This window comes from Haliotis rubra, unplaced genomic scaffold (genome assembly GCF_003918875.1).
Source record: "Haliotis rubra isolate DU_JTF1 unplaced genomic scaffold, ASM391887v1 Scf70, whole genome shotgun sequence".
NCBI classification, from domain to species: Eukaryota; Metazoa; Mollusca; class Gastropoda; order Lepetellida; family Haliotidae; genus Haliotis; species Haliotis rubra.
Window position 1 is genome coordinate 2,578,400 of NW_025767413.1, and position 23,044 is coordinate 2,601,443.

Genomic DNA, 23,044 nt, shown 5'->3' on the forward strand with positions numbered 1-23,044 from the left:
ATCTTGTGAATACACAATTCAGGCATGGAATTCGAGTTACAGACTTCAGTTGGACTTCACAGACATTGATATTCAGTCATCTCAAACATGCAGCTATGACAAAGTAACCGTAGCAGATATAGGTAAATATGTTATAACGTCGTGCAATAGAGTCGTCATGTATGTAGTACTGTCTTGATGCTGACCAGAAATGCGAATCTACTTTAGTAAGTAAATATCAATAACTTGTGATTTTTTTCACTGTCAGTTGCTTGCATACTTTAACAGTATATGACATGTACATTGGTGTACAATCACACGTTAATTGTCTACTCGCTTCATTCACTTTGGTATAATTATCTCCCTTTTCAGCTTCAGGAGGCGCAGTTCAGACACTGTCTACAATCTGTGGCAGGCAGACCGCCAGCTTTCAAAGTGGAGGCTACAGCATGAAGATCACATTCACCACGGATACGCAGAAACAATAAAGGATTTTCCGCTACTTACAGGAGTGTGCCCAGTAATTATCATTTACACTGATATGTTTAAGAATAAGGTGTATGTATTGATGTTTGTGTTGCGTGAGTGAGTGTGGTTTTACAATATTCCAGTAATATCACCGCGTGGAACACCTCAATTGGGCTTCACACATTGTACCCATGTGAGAACTCGAACCCCGGTCTTTGGTGTGACAAGCGGACGCTTTAACCACTTGGCTACCCCACGGCTCATGATGTTTGTGTAATTCTACTTCTTTAATATTTGTGTCATCACTGACGCAATGTAACAGTAAACTCTGATTACTTTTGACCATGGGCCATTGTGTTGGTATACTCCATTCAGCTATAAACAAACGCTATTCCACAACTTTGACCTCATTAGTGTACATTTTTATCGGATCGTTGTACCAAATTCACAGGACCCAGCCATAACACGTTTCCACCTACTTCTTCAAGATGGCTTTTAAATAGAACTCCTTTTTCACTCTTACTGTGTTTTTACAATGTATGCAGCACCGTTGAGCATCAGTGATGAAAAGTAGGCGCTAAACAAGCCAATAATCATTATTATTATCATTATTTATTATTATTTGACATTTCCATTTAACAACAATACATGAAGCATTTGTATTTGTGTTTACAGAGGAAGACTGTACACTGATTCTACTGGCTACAGACATGGATTCGTACATCCAGTCCCCAGGTTACCCAACGTCGTACTATAGGTAAATAATAGTATTATCTTTGTTCAAACAACCTCCATCGCTTTGCGTCACATCGGCATTATTCCAGCCATATAGTGACGAGAACAAGTCCGGATAACTTGATAGATGAAGTAGGAGATATTCCTACGTGTGCACCCCTTGCTAAATGCATCTTCCTTCAATTGTACCTTCAGTTTCTTTGTGAAACTATCGCCTTTGTCCTTGCAGTAACTTGAATTGCAAATGGAATATCCTGGCGGAGGATAACGATGCTGTGATCGAACTTGTCACTGTCGACTCCAACATCGCCGACACCTCACCTTGCAGCAGTGACAGAGTGACTGTGACGAACTGTAAGTCTGAGTATTTCACATCTGTTCTCAACAGTGGAACTACAGAGTAACAAGAGAAGTGCCACCTTGAATCTAAATATATTGTTACACAACGACATACTCCTGTTACAAGGTGGTGCGCAAATTGTCTTTCATTCATTGTCATCTGAACTTAACCTCCCGTATTTGTATCATATATGCTAACATCTATCGGTCCAGTATGTGTGTTGATAGAGTTATTACGTGTATATAATTATTTTATTACACTTGCTGTGAAAGATTCTATAGAGATTATTCCTTGTTTTTGCATATTTTCAATAAGCTAATAAGACGGAACTTGGGACATTCTGTGGAACGAGCAGACCAAGGTTTCAGAGTACAGGACCAAATATGACTGTTGTCTTCACCACTGATGGAACCAACCAGGCAACAGGGTTTCGGCTGAAATACAAACAAATATCTGGTATGTGTAGTATCACAATGAATGATATGAGAGTAATAATAGAATCAACCAAATGTGTGAAGATCTAACTTAGGAATCATCTGGCTTCATGGAATGAACAATCGTATCAGAGAATAGACAACCTCACCCTGCCTTGTCGTTTATATTAAAATAGATTATAAGGGTGGGCTTGGTTTGATTAACGAGATGATTCGTCATAGCAGAATTATATTGTACACACGTATATTGACTTGTGATTCTTTTGGGACACATTTCAAAACTCAAGATCAAAACAAGGCATTCCACAGTTTTCGTAAACGAGCCTGGGATTTTGGACACAATCGCAATATCAGTGTTGATTTTCTGATGGTTCCGTATTGCTGGACGGTTCAGAAAGGTAACTGCCATATCAAACCAGCACAGCTGTTCAAGGGAATACTCTCTGAGCAACCGATACACCGAGGTTTTGGGCAGTGGGATGTGAGTGAGTTTACTTTTACGCCGCTTTTAGCAATATTCCAGCAATATTACGGCGGTGGACACCAGAAATGGGCTTCACACATTGTGCCCATGTGGGGAATCGAACCCGGGTCTTCGGCGTGACGAGCGAACGCTTTAACCACTAGGTTACCCCACCGCCCCTTATGTGCAGTGAATTTGGGAGACATTTGACCTGAATAGTGAAACAGCAGGCCTTCTGTTTGCTGCTCAGAACCCTCACTTTCCATTCGTAGCCGTCAGTGTATTGTTTTACATCGTATGCATATATGAAATGTAGATTATGTACTACAGTTAGCAAGACTGTTATACACTATGTCAGTGGATGCTCAACATTTACACAATGTCTTAAGCGACATGATGGCGCGTTCCTTTCATTACCATCCACCCATGATATTAACTGCGAACAAATCTCGGTAAAAGTCAATACTAACACTGAATAAAACACCATAAAAGTTTAGATATAAATAACTTATTCTGCTAGTGATGAACTGATGACCCTCCATGTTTGGTACAGGTACCATACCGACATGTGGAACCCAATCGTTAACCGCCAATGCCAGCAAACACTTTTCGTCTCCAGGGTACCCCAAAGAAAATTTTACGTAAGTTTTGTTTACATTTTATGGTACAATTTACAAAGTGTGACAAATAATGAAAGCTAAATCTAGATCAACATCCACTGAATGATGTTCTATACAATCGTATTTATTAGAAATGTGTGATAAAATGCACTATCTAACTCATAAAATTCACTTTGAAAAATCCCTGAAATACGAATAAACAGTGTTTCAATAATTTCTCACACGTGAATATTGATTGTGCGGTTTTAAAAGAAACGAGTGTTCATGTACCTCAGGAATTACTAGCAGGCATACACAATTCTATGTGGATGTTTCAGGCCACAAACATGCCGCTGGACAATTTCAGCATTGAATCAAAGATTTGTCCGAATCTATCTTCTTGATTTAGACGTGGAGGTTGATGGCGCCGACAGTCTCAAGATATACGACGGTATCAAAGTTTACATTTACACTGTCTGTGTCAAGAGAAATCAAATAAGACTCTTTTACATGAGATTGAACTATTATTACTTGAGTTTAGTTCCCTTGATTGACCCTCTTCACCTATTGCCATACCATTACAAAAAGAACAATGTATGTCATTTTATTGACATGTATACAGATGTTTGAGAGTGGTTGACGTGTGTACAGATGGTTGATATTTAGTTTGACATGAATACAGATGGTTAAGAGTGGTTGACATGTATACAGATGGTTGATAGTGATTCATATGTGTACATATGGTTGGTAGTGGTTGATATGTATACAGATGGTTGATAGTGGTTGATATGTATACTCATGGTTGATAGTGGTTGACATGAATACATGTGGTTGATAGTGGTTAACATGTATACATATTGTTGATAGTGGTTGACATGTATACAGATTGTTGATAGTGGTTGACATGTATACAGATGGTTGATAGTGGTTGATATGTAAACAGATAGTTGATAGTGGTTGATAGTGGTTGATATGTGTACAGATGTTTGATAGTGGTAACTGGTTGACATGCAATAGATGGTTGATAGTGGTTGACATGTATACAGATTGTTGATAGTGGTTGACATGTATACAGATGGTTGATAGTGGTTGATATGTGTACATATGGTTGATAGTGGTTACTTGTAGACATGCAATAGATGGTTGATAGTGGTTGATAAGTATACAGATGGTTGATGTTAGTTGACATGTATACAGATGTTTGATAGTGGTTGACATGTATACAGATGGTTGTGAGTGGTTGACATGTATACAGATGGTTGATGTGTATACATATGGTTGATAGTGGTTGACATTTATACATATGGCTGAGAGTGGTTGACATGTATACAGATGGTTGACATGTATACAGATGGTTGATAGTGGTTGATATGTGTACATATGGTTGATAGTGGTTGACATGTACACAGGTGGTTGGTAGTGGTTGACATGTGTCAAGATGGTTGATAGTGGTAACTGGTTGACATGCGTGAGACAGGACATTGCAAACAAATGTGTTGAACTGAAGACTGAAATCAACAATTTTGTGTGTTTGAAATTCCATAGATTTGTATTTAATCTACCAAATGACTTATTTCTTGTTTGTATATATGTTCCCCCTGTGAATTCTACATTTTACGACCGAAGTACTGATACAAGATGTCTCATTGAAAGACTGGAGTCGTTTTTATTAGACAACTGGTCTGATATGTCTACTTCGCATGTACTGCTATGTGGCGATTTTAATGCTCGTACTAGTAATGAAAATAATCCTATTTGCGAAGATCGGGATGAATTTGGTAATGATGATATCTATACAGATGTAGATAATGCTCCTGTTGACCAGCGTGTGTCACATGACAGTATCGTTAACAGATTTGGGCGTGTACTACTGAATCTGTGTTATGTGTGTCGCTTGTTCATAATGAACGGTAGAGTAGAAGGAGACAGAGGTGGAGAGTTTACATTTGTTGGAGCAAATGGCTCAAGTGTCGTTGATTATTTTCTTGCATCTGCTGATTTGTTTGAGTTCGTAGAAAAGTTAAATGTTGGCGATAGACCTGATTCTGACCATTTTCCTCTGGAGTTGTCGTTCAGGTTTCCTTGTACATACCGGTCTAACCGGACAGTTGATTGTGCTAAGACTCCTAGTTTTAGTAAATTTGTATGGGATGCTTCTAAGCAGAATGAATTTATAAGTTCTCTCAAAGCAAGTTTGGATGCCAATAATGAGTCAATATTTAGTAAATTGGAGACTTCTCTTGAAGAGGGCATAGACAATTTCATAAAGTATATATTAGATTCAGCATCTTGTATGAGGAGACAGTTTAGACAAGGTGATCTAAATCGTAAACTTAAATTTAACAAGGAGTGTAATGTAGCTAGATCGGAATCAAGGAAGGCTCTTGGGCGGTTTAGGCGTTGTCGCACTGAGCAGAATCGTAGGAGCTATTGTAAAATTAGAAATAAGTATAAGAGTTCCTGTAGAGCTTTTAAGCGTGGAGTGCAAAACTCAAGGCTATGTCGACTAAATAGTACCCTCCACAGTCCTAGGCTGTTTTGGCAAAATATTCGCACCCTACAAAGAGGCTCCCCACCCGTATCAAGTATATCACAAACAGAATGGTTTTGCCACTTCAGGGACTTGTTGTCTAAGGACGATATTATCTATGATGTACATGATGACACAATAGATACAGATAATGGATGTGACGAGTTTAGTGATGTTGATAAGTTTCTACTTGAGTCTCCTATTACAGAATTAGAAATAGTTGATGCTGTATCTCGCCTTAAAGTTGGAAAGTCTGCTGGTGTGGATGGTGTTATTTCAGAGATGATCAAAACTGCCTTGCCTGAGATAATGCCGTTTCTAGTTAAAAGCTTTAATCGGATATTTGATTCTAGATGTTTTCCGTCTGAATGGGCTAAATCAATAATTGTTCCATTATTTAAGAATGGAAACATAAATAACCCTAACAATTATCGGGGCATATCTCTGACAAGTGTTGTTGGTAAAACATTTGTATCTATTATCAACAATAGGCTAACACAGTGGTCAAATATGAGGGACTTGATCCCAGATTCACAAGCTGGATTTAGAAAGGAATACTCAACCTTTGATCATATTTTTACTGTATACTCAGTAATTGAGCGATGTTTAGCTTTTAGTAAAAGAAAATTGTATGTAGCCTTTGTTGATTTTAGAAAGGCTTTTGATTCTGTTGACAGAGATAAAATGTGGAAATGTCTTAGAAATAGGGGTCTTAAAGGGAAAATGTTTGATATTATCAGGTCAATGTATTCAAATGTAAAGTCTTGTGTTCGATGTGATGATGCTTTCAGTGACTATTTTGATTGTCCTACTGGTGTACGACAAGGCTGTGTTCTAAGCCCCATACTTTTCTCATTCTTTATCAACGAACTATATTTTGACGTTATACAATCTGGCAGACATGGCATCCAATTATTTCCTGATCTTGTTGAACTTTTTATTTTACTTTTGCCGACGATGTGATCCTTATGTCAAGTACTGTTATTGGCCTTCAGAGACAAATTGATACACTTTCATCTTATTCAGATAACTGGCGACTTGATGTTAATCTTGAAAAGACCAAAATTGTTGTTTTTCGTAAGGGTGGCCCAACGGCAGCTACAGAAAAGTGGTACTTTAAATGTGAGCGTATGACTGTTGTTAACGAATATAAATATCTAGGGATACTGTTTACACATACACTAAATCTGAACAAATCCATTATTAATTTGGCAACTAGAGGGAAAAGGGCCCTACTTCAATTGCTCTCTGTTATACCAAAGTTGGGGGTTGTTGGTCCCAATATATTTTTCAAATTGTTTGATTCCCAAGTACAGCCTATTCTTCGTTATGGGTCTGAAATTTGGGGCAATAAGGAATTTTATGCCATTGAAAAGGTTCACCTTCTTGCATGTAAAAGGTTTTTAAATGTTGGGATGTCTACCCCTAATAATATGGTGTACGGTGAATGTGGGAGATTTCCTTTGTACATAATTTCTTACTCTCGCTGTTTAAAGTACTGGTGTAAAGTAATAAATATGCCAGAACATCGTCTGCCCAAAAAAACCTACAATATGATTGTCCATCTTGATAATATTGGTAAAAATACTTGGGCAACCCGTATTCGTATTCTTTTGTTTAGATACGGCTTTGGATTTGTTTGGCTATCCCAAACCCTGGGCGACGTTAATGCATTTATCAAACTATTTCGTACCAGGGCTATTGATATCTTTAAACAAGACTGGCATTCATCTTTATATGAAAGTTCAAGATATGATTGCTATCGTGAGTTTAAATCTTTACTTGAACCTGAGTCGTATCTATACAATTTACGTAGTAAAAAGCTTCGTAGTGTTTTCATGCGCCTGAGACTTGGCCTAAATGATTTATATATCAATCAAGGAAGATATTCATCTATTATAAAATCACAAAGGTTCTGTCCATTTTGTAATACTGTAGAGAATGAATTACACTTTCTATTTCTTTGTCCTGCATATAATGATTTAAGGCAACTGTATTTTCCGCAATGGCTACAATCAAATATTAATGCTACAAAACTGTATTCAATACTTTCATGTAAAGCATCCCTATTACAATATAAGGTAGCTCTATTTATTTATCACGCTCTTATATTGAGAAGAGATTCAATGTAACGTGTGTGTCGCATGTTGTATATGTTGTACATATCATACATATTTATTCTGTATATGGGCCTCTGGCCTTCATGCAATAAACTGATACATGCAATAGATGGTTGATAGTGGATAAAATGTGTACAGATTGTTGATAGTGGTTGATATTTGTACAGATGGTTGATATTAGTTGCATGTTTACTGATGGTTGATAGTGGTTGATATGTGTACAGATGGTTGATATTAGTTGACATGTATACATATGGTTGATAGTGGTTGATATGTATACAGATGGTTGATAGTTGTTGATACGTGTACATATGGTTGATAGTGGTTGATATGTGTACATATGGTTATTACTGGTTGATATGTATACAGATGGTTGCTAGTGGCTGATATGTGTACAGATTGTTGATAGTGGTAACTGGTTGACATGTTATAGATGGTTGATAGTGGTTAACATGTGTACAGGTTGTTGATAGAGGTTGACATGTGTACAGATGGTTGATAGTGGTTGATATGTATAGAGATGGTTGGTAGCGGTTGACATGTAGACAGATGGTTGATAGTGGCTGACATGTATACAGATGGTTGGTAATGGTTGATATGTATACAGATTGTTGATCGTGGTTGATATCTATACAGATGGTTGATAATGGTTTATATGTATACAGATGGTTGATGGTGGCGCTATTTGATTATCCGCTTATGTCCGCAAAGCCTCGTCAGTTGACCGCAGTCAGGTAATGGGAAATGATTGTTTGTGGTATATCCTTTATTTCACAGTTTCTATGACATCTCGTTTCACCCAATCATTATAGGTCGGATTTATCGTAATAACATATTTGTAAGACTTTGTCGATTTTCCCCATGACATGACCATTGGTGGCACAAACATTAGCTTGCTAGAAATACAAACTTACGAATTACCTGCCTCTTGCGAATTAATATTGAAAGTTCAACGCCAAGGGTAGGAATGAATGAAAGGTTATAGCAATATTATATGTATCGGCAAGGTACCTACACAAATTCACACGAGACAGGTATTACGTATGTCCTTGTATTTCTCATGTTTAAACACACTGTCTTCTCTTATACACTGTATTTTCTGTTTGATGAAACAGGGTCTTCTACTTCCAACATACTGGCAACACTGAGTGGCCGAGTAAACGGTTACTGTTTACAAAGCACAGGACGTGTGATGACTGTTGTCTACCAAACTGATGACACCAACAACGGAAAAGGTTTCAACATCTCATACAGTCAAACATCGGATGATAACGGTAAAGTTGTACTTGAAATGAAAATATACGGTTTTATCGTACTAAGATTTCAATGGACAATCGAAGTCAGTATTATTGAAGGCTTGATCTTATTATTATAATAATTAACCATATTTTTCATGCAACTACAATCGTTTGTTTGAAAATTACAACCAATAGATGAAAACATACTCGTACCAATACTTATAATTTGTATACAAAATATCTTGTTTGATGAACTTGATTACAAGAACATGCTTGTCATTTATTTTAAAACAGTTAGTGTGATCCTTAAGCGTCATGACAAAAGTCTATACATAATGTACAAAAGTTGCAGTTATCTTTGAATATAATGTGAGCGAGACATAAGTCATATAATTGTTGAATGTGAAGGATATGTAGTATGGTAGTTTTATGTTTTCTTGCAGATGACAGTTGTTCAAGCTATGGCTTTATTGCTGATTCTACGTATTCCTACTTTTTCTCCCCAAGATACCCGTTGCCTTACCCGGGGTATGAATTCAAGTTGTTGGTTTTAACGCCATATGCTCAAACGGAATTTCACACTGCTCTGTGCTGCTTAATGTTTGTTAAGCTTTTAAACTCAAACTAGAAAGTATTTCTTGTTACAAACTGCAAACGCGTTCTGTATATTCTACCACTCTACTCTGCGATCTACCTGATAACGTAAGGTGATTGTGCAATATCTATTGAATGAGTATAAACAGTATTTTTGTTTTCTCATCTTCTGCAGTAATTCGGAGAAACCTACATACACACTAACCACCAACTATCACTATCGAATCAAACTCGAGGTAATGAGTTCAGATCTCCCTGCAGAAGTAAGCGGCCAGTGCACACGTGACTATGTAACTGTTTATGACGGTGAGTGCATTAACCCTTTCCATTTCAAGTAAGCATCGTCTCTTTTAACTGATCCATGAGCATGTATCACAACAAAGTCGTGTTCACAAACAACCCACGATGCAATAAAGATTGTCTTGGGACCGGTTCTACAACTCTTTCTTGGCGTTAAGACGACCAAAGCTCTTATAGTTGAACTCGGTATAACATCGTTGTATGCCACGATCAGTTCGTGAAACAGGGCAGTGAACTTCAACCAGTTTAGACTAACGCTTAGTCCCTGAATATTATGATTTTGACAGTAACAAGTAAACCCATTTTAATTGAAAATAGCCTCAGTGAGTGTGGAGATTCATAACCTGGGAAAATCTGGACTTGCTTCACTTAGGGCTTTATCATTGCAGGCAGGGCCAGGCAGTAGGGATACAATGTGACTGTGAGACAGACTATAATCAGTTATGCCTTCCAATATACAGTCGTAACTTTCGATCTTTAATGCTTCAGATGTTATTGGTATGTTTAAGTTTCAGATTTATACTGAGTTGTTTTGCTCCATTATTCATTAGGTATCCGTAACTGGGATTAACCTTCAACCATTAAAACCCCATACCTGTAGGAATACCTTTCATGGGAAATTCCAGTGCTCGGAGTTGTTTTACACTCTAATGTCCGAAGTGAAATTGTCAGAATATTCATTCATTATATTGACCTTCACGCTCCAACGCAGTTACCTAAATGGTTCTGGTTATATCCAGGATACCAAGCAACCTCGATGCCACTGAAGTCGATTAATACCCAGAAATCCCGGCTCTGTGGTACTGACTTGCCGACGTTTGTTAGCTCCAATAACGTGATGCTAGTGGTATTCCACACAGAAGGTACACCAACAAACTCGGGCTTCCAGATGAGATACAAGAGTGGAGCGTTCACAGGTATTGTACATCACTTGTGTGTGATACTTTAGTGAATCAAATGTATAATCATTCATTATTCATTCATTAGGCGTGTTACACATGTCATAGTGTCCGAATTGAGAAGATCGATGCTTATGTTGTTGATCACTGCATTGTCTGTTTCAGATTCGATTACTTACAGACCGCCGACATATGACTTTATTGCTGAGTGCGGCGTTAAACAATTCATTCATTCATTCATTCATTCTACTGGCATATCGCAAGAAAGACTTTCCTAAGTCCAAGTAATGTACAGTCATGTTTTATGCTGCAAAGGCCCTAATCAGCCACCATACAAAGGTGCAGGTGCTTGAGAATGATATTTTCATTTCCTTACCGTTCATCTCCTCTGGAATCATACATATTTCCATGTTTCTGTTGAGTAGATGAATACGTACCTCAGTGTGGTGGATCTCTGACTGCTACCGATAGTGCCCAAAGCGTTACATCTCCCAATTACCCAAACAGTTACGACGGGTAAGTGATAACTTAACAACCAATCATGCATGCACATATCCTTTTGTCTCAAACATGCATACATCCTCTTGTCTTAAGAATTACTTTTCGTCATAAAAAGATACCTAGCCGTTACCTATCACCATCAGCTATTTTTATGCATTTATAGCTAAATATACAGAACAATTTACCTTTTCAAAGCTACCTTATGCTTAGGTCATTAGATGATAGTGGTAGAACAACAAGGGCATCAAACTTTAAAGTCTTCTTTTTAATTCTGGTTTTGGATATGTTTGGTTTAGCCAAGATGCTGGTGATGTAAAGATGTTTATAAGCTTATTTAAAAGATATTTTAAAACAGTACTGGTACTCTTCCCTGAGTAATTCCTCAAACTGCAACTATCATCAGTATTTTAAATCAGCGTTAAATGTTGAATGTTATTTATCGTTTAACCTTGTACACATTTAAGAGCTGTTTTAGCACAATTTAGGTGTAGCAATTTTAAAATAGCTGTAGAAACTGGGCGTTATAACAACACTGATTATAATCAAAGATTTTGTACATCATGTAAATCTAAAGGTCTTACCTATATTGAAGATGAATTTCATGTACTGTTCATTTGTGAATCCTATTCACAACTAAGAGAGAGGTAAGCCTTATACATATATTCTTTAGCAAATATTTTCAAGAATACTAATGTAGGCACTGTAAAATCCGTTGCCTTGTATCTATTTTATGTTAAAAGGATTATTATAAACCCACTTGAATGATCATTGTGCCCCTGACTACACTGGAATTTCCTTTTGGATGTATTTTTGGCCTACGGCCTTTTACTGGAAATAACCTCTGTCTGTCTGTCTACACAGAACAATTTCATGTTTATCTCGAATACCACTGGTTCTCCCAGTTTAACGGAGCTATCCAGCTGGTAACAACGATGGACATATTGTATCCCCCTGTACCCTGTACATGTGTATTGCAGCTGATGTGGACATTTGAGCGTAAAATAACATTCACTTACTCATTTACTCGCCCTCTACATTCAAAACAATTATTGTTTTTGGTGTGATGTGAATACATATAGCATTTAGTTCAGGTAGTTGAATGATATATAACATGTGACATCTGTTTGACGTCTCTTCGTCTCTCTTCGTCACTAGGAAAATCCGTTGTACTTGGACGATAACAGCATCAGATAGGACCAAGTACGTCCGGCTCACCGGAACTGAGTTTCAACTTGATTCCACGTTCGTTGGCGAATGTCAATACCAGTCTAGTAATCTGAGAATTAGTGACGGTGAGTTATGTCGCCTACAGCAACATGACATTATATGTCCGTTATTTTTCATGCAGAGTATAAACGAATTCTGTTTATGAATTAACTATAGAAGCATGGTATTATGTGTCCGTTATTTTCCATGCAGAGTGTAATCGAATATTGTTTATGAATGCACTTAAATATGTTCTCAAGTTCTCAGTGGTGAGATGAAGTGAAATGGCTTTAACCGCCACTTACAATATTATGTAACTTATAAAGCAACGGGATGCACGCGTGAGCGCTAATGTCTGTTTTAAAGTGACAGAGATATAAATGCACCGTTCAAAGGAATACCCTACTTTTATACATAATACCGACCTGGTGAGGCCAGTCCGTGTTCTATTCCCTTATCAACGAGTGCCAGGCAAGGTATCCACAAATACTATATTTTAACTTTTATTAAAACAAAGTTCTATTGTCAACTGAAATACCTGATTGACTCAAGGTTCAGACACGTCTTAGTTAGATGAACGGTTTCAGTTCATTCATGTGATGACATGGAAGGGAGGGGGCTGAACTGTTTAGTTTGTGTTCCACCTCTTCATCTCTTTGCTCGTATTTCTGTTACAGGAGCAAGTGATGCGGCACCCAGTGTCTGGGAGTGTGGAAACCTGACGTTGATACAGCGGCAGAGTACATCCTACGTAATGACGTTGTTGCTAAGGGCTGAGGGTACTTACAGAGGAATGAATCTGCAATACTTGCAAACAAGAGGTGACTACTCTCGATAATACTTGCAAACTAGAGGTGACTTTGCAAACTAGAGGTGACTACTCTCAATAATACTTGCAAACTAGAGGAGACTACTCTCAATAATAATTGCAAACTAGAGGTGACTACTCTCAATAATGCGACTAGTATCCAAACTGATTTTCTCGAATTACAGGTTTAACAATTACTCATAGTGATGTCACGGACATATACCAATGATATAATGGGACAACGAACATTCTTTAAGAAAAGATTTCTTGAGTGATCAGAAAGGGTTGAAAGAATTTAAGGAGACCACTTATTCATACTGATTGTTTATATGATAATCTTCAAGTGAAGCATGAACTAATTTTGAGAGTCACGTGGAGAAATATGTGGGGTGTATGACTGACGTTTATGCCGTTTATAATTAAAAGTAGTATTCCAGGAAGATCACCACTATAAACGGGTCTTATACACTCCAACCATGTTAAAGTCGAACAAAGACTTTCAACATGATGAGCAACGCTTTCTTATTGCTCAGATACATAAATGTATGTGTCTAATATCAGGATGACTGCAATAAACATGTTTCTTACCTACGTGGTAAAGAGTTAGTCGCGTTTTCTTGACATCTACTTATACATAATATCAAAATAAATAACAAGCTATGTATTCTTTCAGATCCATTGCCTTGTGATTATACGATCGACATCAACGACAAAACGAGTTCCGGGAACATTATATTTCCCGGAAATGTTGAGGGCTACAGTCAGTGAGTTGAAATAAAATTTTAATATTCCACATCAAACAAATCAAAAACATCCATATGTATCATGTGCATGTACAGTTTGAAAGGGGGTAATATCACATATTAAGAAACAGTATAACCTCACCTCCTACCCACGATCCAGTCAAGGTTTCTAAGCTGTCCACAACAGTCTATTACATACGTTTACCATCTGTTTCATGTTTCAAGTGTATATATTTAGATAAATTAAGATGCATCATGAAATTATTGAATTTCTATAATTTTATCAAGAAATAACTTCAATACTAAAACACTGTACCATGGGTATTTTGTCAATGTGGCGGTGGGGTAGCCTTGTGGTTAAAGCGTTTGCTCGTCACGCCAAAGACCCGGGTTCGATTCCCCACTTGGGTACAATATGTGAAGCTCATTTCTGGTATCCCTCGCCGATATATTGCTGGAATATTGCTAAAAGCGGCGTAAAACCATACTTACTCACATACCACTCACAATGTGACCTTGACGTCAGTGTGCTTGCTACCCGACCACAGGAACAGGCCCTGATGACGTACCCAATATATGTGATTAATATAGCTCATAGTTTACGTTGTTTCAGGGGGCTACCAGAACGTAGTGAGTACCATTAAAATAAAGTAGGGGATATTCCAGTTTGCGAGCATACCACAAGTCACTGCCAAAGCATATGAGAAAAAATAATATATATCCATACAGATGAAACATTTCCAAAGGAATGGAATACATTGTCACATTTTCCCTTCATTTCTCTTCATCATCTGTTTCCTCATTGGCTTCGTCATTTGCATTTTATCAATCTTGTAAATCCAATATCCCCTACTTTTGTAATGGTATATATTCTCGATTTCCAATGGTTGAAAAGATTCCATTTTATTTTGAAGGAATCATTAGTAAAGCCATATCCAAAATTTTACATCATGTAGAATATAAGTTATGTCCTGATGATTACGGCATCTGAAAGGGGGTGGGTAGTGTCTCTTTCATTAAACATAAAAGGGGGGGGGGGCACTTTAATATCTAAGATTGGTTCTAGCAGACATTTTATTTTGAAGGAATCATTAGTAAAGCCATATCCAAAATTCCACATCATGTAGAATATAAGCTATGTCCTGATGATTACGGCATCTGAAAGGGGTAGGTAGTGTCTCCAAAGCAAGCTCGTTCATTAAACATGAAGGGGGGAGTCACTTTAATGTCTAAGTTTGGTTCTAGCAGTGTCTCCAAAGCAAGCTCTTTCATTAAACATGAAGGGGGGAGTCACTATAATATCTAAGTTTGGTTCTAGCGGACATTTTATTTTGAAGGAATCATTAGTAAAGCCATATCCAAAATTTCACATCATGTAGAATATACGTTTTGTCCTGATGATTACGGCATCTGAAAGGGGGTGGGTAGTGCCTCCAAAGCAAGCTCTTTCATTAAACATGAAGGGGGAGTCGGTTCAATATCTCAGTATCTAAGTTTGGTTCTAGCGGACTTCTGACTATCTCAACACACAAAATTGGAAGGGGCGTAGCAAATAAATAGTCAAATAAAAGGGGTGAATCGTGAGGCTGGTACATAACAAGACCAATTTGCTTCAGGTATATATGAAGAAAGTCATAGCTTAAAAACAGCTGCATTTGTATCATTTTCTTGGCGAAGCTCACTACTGTTTGATAGCCCCTCGTAGGAAACCTGTTAACGTGTTATCATTTCGTATGTCCAGTCAGATTTCCATGTCACATCATCTGCAATATTAATCAGCACTGATGCTTGATGTACAGCTAAACCTGAAACATCTGTTTTAGGAGTCGTTCCTGTTCGTGGTTGTTGAGAAGAGCGAATAGTACGAAGACACTTGACATTAGTGTTACGAAGTCGGAAATAATGCCATCCGCGAGCTGCACAGATGACAAAATACTGATTTATGATGGTACGGTTCTTTTAACTCAATGTTATTTTTATATCATCCTGGGATGGACATGGGTTCCCGTTTTCAAAGAAAACTATAACTAAGTTTTAAGCATCAGGTCTTGAAGCATCGATGAAAAATATCGACTTTGTAGACGACTAGCACTACTGGATCAGTTCAATATTGGCGGCGGTGGGATGGCCTAATGGTAAAAGCGTCCGCTCTCACTCTGTAAACCCGGGTTCGATGGGTACAATGTGTAAAGCCCATTTCTGGTAATATTATTGGAATATTGCTTTAAAACGTCATAAAACCATTCTCATATTAGTATTAGACGTACAGCTGTTAGAAATATTTGCCCTTCAGGAATCGTGCAGGTGGAAGATAAACTGCAAATATGTTTTCAGGTAATTCCAGATCAAGTCCTCTCATTGGGCGTTTTTGTGGAATGGGTTTGCCAAGTTTTAGAATGACGGGGAGAAATGCCTTCATCACATTTCTAGCTACATCCCAGCCTGTTCGCCGTTCCTTTACACTCTCGTATCTAGAAGGTTAGTAGTACGATGTATAGTTATAGAGACTAACGTGTTAATGGTACATCTGACTATTGTAATATTGTTTACAAAGATAGAGTGTCATATTTATCTCGGAGGTCTGGTGATGAGAAATGAGAATGGATGATATAGTAAAATGCACACAGAGTATTATATTCTAGCATTTTATATGATGATCACACGACACGGATCTTCTCCATCATGTTTCACTTTTATCTTCAGGGAGAAGTGATTACAGTTAAACGGATTATATATTATGTATATATATAAATTCTATGTCTTGCGCTTTGAGCATGTTGTACATGGAAAATAGTGCATTACAAGCATGCTATTATTATCATTATCGTTTTCAGCTGACCTCGCATTCTGGAAACGTATCAACAAATACGCTCAGAGGACAGAGAACACCCTTCTCACTCCAAACTACCCTCTGAACTACCAACGGTAACTATAGTTGTCTCATAGTAATCATATGTATTTTGAGAATCTGTTATGAGCTAAATTTTTTTGTTTTGTTTTTTGTTCAACGCCGTATTCAGCAATATTACAGCAATACAACGGCGGTGTGTAAATAATCGAGTCTGGAGCAGACAATCCAGTCATCAATAGCATGACCATCGATCTGCGCAACTGGGATACGATGACATATGTCAGCCAAGTCAGCGAGCCTGACCACCCGATCCCGTTAGTCGCCTCTTAGGACAAGCATGGGTTACTGAAGATCAATTCTGATCCGGGTCATGACGTATGTAGTGAATGGGATATACACACCATATTCCAGGTTATGTTTCATTTTTTGTTATTATTCTTAAGGAATGCGGAATATTCCTGGGATCTATACACCGTGACCAATGGTGAGAACGTTGTCATAAAAGTAGTGACGTCAGACATTGAAGAGTCAGATGGCTGTGTCAACGACAGAGTTCAAGTGCACGACGGTAGGCATACTTTCATACTCATTTATCCTAAACATATAATGAGCAATGTATGAAAAATACGGATTTGTGATTAATCCCGGTTTAGAAAATGCTGTATAGACAAAACAGGGCAATCACTACAAATTAATATTTACCATGTAACCATCAGATCGATAATGTTTTTATCTTGCATATGTCAATGACAATTCTATTCATCTATCTTAAATGTATAAATAAGCAATACATGAAAAAGACTGATTTGTGATTAATCCCTGTTTAAAAACATGCTGTATAGACAAAACAGGGCAATCCCTACAAATTATTCTTTACTTTGTAACCATCAGATCGATAATGTTTTATCTCGCCTGTAGCAATATATACCTATCGTTTCAGGTGCCTCTAAGTCATCCAAACTTCTTGGAAAGTGGTGTGGAAAAGATACACCGACATTCCGAAGTTCAAGACAACACATAGGTCTCTATTTAATCAGCAACGACAACGACGTCACCGGTGCAGGATTCGAGATTAATTACTATACACTTGAAGCAGATGATGGTGAGTCACTTTGAGTCATGTCTTATTCTCTTGGGTTAAGAGTCACACTTACAATCTTACGGTAACACAATCACACTACTACTTCTACCTCTACTACTACTACTTTTACTACTCTACCACTACTACTACTACTGCCCCTAACTACTACTACTACTACTGCTACTTTACTCCCACTACACCACTACCACTGCCACTACTCACTACCACTACTCTACTCACTTTACTTCCCACCCCACCACTACTACTCTACCACCACCACTACCACTGCCACCACTATTACTACCACTTTTACTTCCACCCCACTACCACTACCACTGCTACTACTACTACTACTACACTTTTACTCCCACCTCCACTACCACTACTGCTACCACTACTACCACTACCACTACCACCACTGCTACCACTACTTACCACTTTTTACTCTGCCCCCACTACTACTACTACTCTACCACTACTACTACTGCTACCACTATTACTACTACTACTTTTACTCCACCCCACTACTACTACTACTGCTGCTACTACTACTACTACTACTACTACTACTGCTACTACTACTACTACTACTTTTACTTCTACCTCTACTACTACTACTACTCCTCCTTCTACTACAACTGCTACGACTACTTTTACTTCTACCTCTACTACTACGACTTCTACTACTACTACTACTACTTCTACTACTACTACTACTACTACTTTTTTTACTTCTAACTCTACTACTACTACTTCTACTATTACTGCTACTACTACTACTACTACTACTACTACTTTTTTTACTCTACCTCTACTACTACTACTTCTACTACTACTACTACTACTACTACTACTACTACTTCATATCTTGAGTAGAATTGGCCAGGTTTGCCGTCTTGGTTGATGCATGCCACGGTATCTCAGTTGCGCAAATCGATGCTCTTCATGTCAGTAATTTGATTGGTCCAGAATCTATCATTCACAGACTCTATTATTCATACAACATGAATTTTGCTGAGTGCAACAGCAAGACTACTTCTATGTGAACGAATTCCTTGTCAAAATGCGTCTTAAAGAGTCACACCTTCATGATCATCTACAGTCCGCCTACCGTAGCCATCATAGCACCGAGACTGCATTGCTGAAAGTGATCAGTGACATTCGGCTTGGCATCGATAACAAGAATCTCGCAGTCTTGGCACTTCTTGACCTAAGCAGTGCATTTGACACCATCGATCATTGCAAACTCCTGGAACGTCTGAGGTTGGAATTTCTCATCGATGGAACAGCTTTAGAGTGGTTTAAATCATACCTGTCCGATAGAAGTCAGTGTGTAATCATTGACAGGTTGTCATCTGACCCATCATATCTTACGTGTGGGGTTCCACAAGGATCCGTCTTAGGACCGGTTCTTTTCACCTTGTATATAAAGGAGCTTGGAAGTGTCGTGGAAAGACATGAAGCGGACAGACATCACTATGCTGATGACTCTCAAGTCTACAGATCCATGGAGTCAAGGCCACTTCAGGCGCACAGGGCTTTGAGTGAATTGAGCACTTGTTGTGAAGACATCAAGGCGTGGATGCATTACAACAAACTAAAACTGAATAGTGACAAGACGGAATGCATTGTCCTTGGGCCACAGAAAAGGAGATCACCGTGTGGTCTTACATGTTTTAGGTTTGATAATACAAACATCAAAATCGCTGACAAGGTCAAAGACCTTGGTGTGATTATCGACTCAGATGTGTCACTGGATGATCACGTTTCCATCTAGTCCAGAGCTGCTTTGCTCAGTTGCGTACTATTGGACATATCCGACCATATCTCACCACCGAATCTGCCACCACTCTTGTCCTGTCTCTAGTTATGAGCAGGATTGATTACTGTAACTCCCTTCTCACTGGTGCCACTAAGACACAGATAAGGAAACTTCAGCGTGTGCAAAACGCTGCTGCACGTATAGTGACCCAGTCACGTAAATCTGATGACGCTCTGAAACTCCTACATTCTTTACACTGGCTGCCCATTCACTATAGGATTCAATTCAAGCTTCTGTGCCTCGCTTTCCGCTGTCTGTCTGGATCTGCCCCTTCGTATATGGCCCAGTCCCTCACACAGCACCGCCCATGTCGCTCTCTCCGTTCACAGGATAAACGTTTCCTCGTTATCCCCACTGTTAGGACTTCTACGTATGGTGAAAGGTCCTTTTCGTATGCAGCCTCTACAGCCTGGAATCAACTACCTCAATATCTACGTGACTGTTCAGAACTTTCTAATTTTAAATCTTTACTAAAGACGCACTTTTTCAGATTAGCTTATGAGTGTAAACGATAATTCATTGCATTGTTTCCATGTATCTCTCTAATCTTTTATTCTCTCCTATAGTCTGTTTGTATGTACTTCTATGTCTTGCGCTTTGAGCATGTTGTACATGGAAAACAGCGCATTACAAGCATGCTATTACTTTCTCCTTCCTTTTTTCTCACGTTTATTAATGTAATTGTACATAACCCTTGAATTGGAGTTCAGCAACCCATGCTTGTCGTTAGAGGGATCGGGTGGTCAGGCTCGCTGAGGTGGTTGACACATGTGATCGTATCCTAATTGCACAGATCGGTGCTCATGCTGTTGATCACTGGGTAGTCTTTTCGGGACTCGATTATTTTCAGACCGCCGCCATATAGCTGGAATATTGCTGAGTGTGGCGTAAAACAAAAACACAAAACAAACTATGATGTGATGTTCGTATTCTGATATATTGGCACAATATCTTGAACACACACAGCAGGGGTACACATCAGAACATCAGTTAAAATGCCAATTTATTATTATTCGCGATAGAAGCAATTACAATGTATGTGACAGTCTTCATTATATTCCAGACTCAAATGCTGGAGCAATCGCCGGTGGCGTGATTGGTGCTTTGCTGGCAGTGTGCCTCATTGGTGCTATTGTATTCATCATAATTAAAAAGCCCTTCGCACGATGCCGCAGAGGCAAACCAAAAACAACGTATGGTGTGAAATGAGTTTCCTGTTTTGTAAATCCTCCACAAACGGCAAGGCCTGTGACTCGGCATTATTTTGTAAAATACAAAAGTATACTGCGAGAAACAAATAAGGAAGCACATGAAAGCACAAGTATCCCTTTATTTATTCCCAGATCTTTACCTACACTGCAATACAAAGCAAGCAAAAAACATGGAAAAGGATAAAGGAACACTTTTAATGTCATATGTTCCCTAATTAGTTACCTTCAGTTTATGTATCTATATGTACAGATAAATAGATAATATAGATAGATGAATAGATAGATAGACATAGTGTAGATAGATAGACAGACAGATTAACTATTTTTGAAAATTTCCACGGGTTAAATCATAGGGAATACGTTTGGACTACTATCTATCTATTTATATATCAATTGTAAATAGTACATGTCAGAATAGTAATTTATGCCGTCCATGATCGAATGACATCACCTGTTGACATTAACGACATAAATATACATATGTCATCGTTAGTGGGATGTCAGCATCATGCACGTCTACTAGTATCAGTCAGAATAACAGTACTGATTAAAAAGTGTATATTTATTCGTTGATGTCTTGTCAATCAGATAGAGTTAGATACTTATCATTTGAATTATTGCTCATTCCATTTGAAATCAGCATAATTCATTTTGATTTCAACACACAAGCATTTATCCAATACGTTGCATGGCCGATATGATTGTTTAAACCAAATTCATCAGATAACCAGAAGTGTCTATATCTTGTTCTGATGTTTGTTATTCCTATCAGAAACAAGTCTTGTATTATTTCTAAAAGGCTCAACGATGAAGAGGTGTATCAATTGTAAATATGTATAAATATGTAACTATGTATCTGATGCCGGTATGGCTTAGTCAGAGACAGCAATAGGGACTGTCCTGTCATAGTTTTGAATGAGTGTCTCATTTGATTGTAGCCAGTGTGAGCGTGTGTGAGAGAGAAATCCAGATTTCGAGAGCATATCTTCTTTTGGCCGTTTTGAATACAAGACACCTTTTATGGAGAACAACTTCTTTTTAATCTGTACACGCCGTTTCAGAGCTAAGTCTTGCTCCTACATGTTACAATTAATGAAATGTGTCATGCATTCATGTTTGTTCAACTAAATGCCTTTTTAGAAGTTCCCTATCAGTTTTGTAACAACGTACACTAATTTTTTATTTGCTTATTGCAAATTCGACGAAGAACCTGATATGAATATCTTTTCTTACAACATCCATTATAACGGAATGGTTTTGTAACAGCTGACCTTTTAACATCTGTTTTCACATATATGTCAAGGTTTCACCTTGTTTTTATAGCAATGTTTACTTTTTTACAATTGTACATGATTACATTTGCCATGCTGTTTATTAAAGAAATGTTTGTAAAATGTATGGTTTTTTATGTCTTTTAGGATAAAATATTCAGGTAATTATTAGTCGTTTTTGTCATGTTTCACAGATTTAAATAAATGAATGAAGAGGTTTGGGGCCATCAGGGAGAGTCAGACTGATGAAGCTCATCATCAGCTCAGGGCCCTTGCCCAATTTACACACAGCCCTTTCACCGAAAGGGACTTCTCCCAGCAGGAGCTGCTTAATATTACCCACCAAGAGCTTTTCAGAGAAGAGGATTACTCCAAGCACTACAACCTCCTGCATTACGTAGAGTGTCAGAAGGACTGTGTTCCTGGAGAAAACTCGGATACTCTTATAACAACCATGACACCGATCAGTAGCGTAGACAATGGGGGTGCGTGGACACTGACCATAGTTAAGGGATCTCGTCCCATTTCGGCAGCCACATCCCCTTAGAACAGGGCACATTTGATGGAACATCCTTTCAGATCATTCACACAAATGTTATATTCAAAAGCAACCCCTATATAACAGTAGGGTTTGTAGTCTCCCATTAACACATGGGGTTGTAGTCATTACTCTCCCATTAGCACATGGGGTTGTATTCATTACTCTCCCATTAGCACATGGGGTTGTAGTCATTACTCTCCTATTAGCACATGAGGTTGTAGTCATTAACCTCCCATTAGCACATGGGGTTGTAGTCATTACTCTCCCATTAGCACATGGGGTTGTAGTCATTACTCTCCCATTAGCACAT

The 23,044-nt window shown here is 38.1% G+C and overlaps 1 protein-coding gene across 1 annotated transcript; it reads left to right on the top strand.

Annotated features, from left to right (window-relative positions):
• Nucleotides 1–363: 363 nt before the first annotated feature.
• On the top strand, nucleotides 364–22,361 carry LOC124258759 (cubilin-like). The gene is made up of 20 exons (XM_046692841.1): nucleotides 364–499; nucleotides 1,123–1,204; nucleotides 1,412–1,536; nucleotides 1,838–1,978; nucleotides 2,973–3,060; nucleotides 3,357–3,469; nucleotides 8,784–8,942; nucleotides 9,350–9,434; nucleotides 9,676–9,806; nucleotides 10,541–10,717; nucleotides 11,125–11,215; nucleotides 12,356–12,492; nucleotides 13,084–13,227; nucleotides 13,888–13,978; nucleotides 15,781–15,905; nucleotides 16,292–16,435; nucleotides 16,792–16,882; nucleotides 17,252–17,376; nucleotides 17,749–17,910; nucleotides 20,775–22,361. The coding sequence occupies exons 2-20, from the start codon at nucleotides 1,158–1,160 to the stop codon at nucleotides 20,918–20,920; spliced, it is 2,322 nt and encodes a 773-aa protein (XP_046548797.1). The 5' UTR covers nucleotides 364–499; nucleotides 1,123–1,157; the 3' UTR covers nucleotides 20,921–22,361.
• Nucleotides 22,362–23,044: the final 683 nt, after the last annotated feature.

Bases quoted from the DNA above. Each gene is read 5' to 3' on its own strand.
- LOC124258759 (XM_046692841.1), top strand. From the start codon at position 1,158: ATGGATTCGTACATCCAGTCCCCAGGTTACCCAACGTCGTACTATAG. The intron at 3,061-3,356 runs GTAAGTTTTGTT...TGGATGTTTCAG, and splicing joins TACCCCAAAGAAAATTTTAC to GCCACAAACATGCCGCTGGA. The intron at 13,979-15,780 runs GTGAGTTGAAAT...CATCTGTTTTAG, and splicing joins AATGTTGAGGGCTACAGTCA to GAGTCGTTCCTGTTCGTGGT.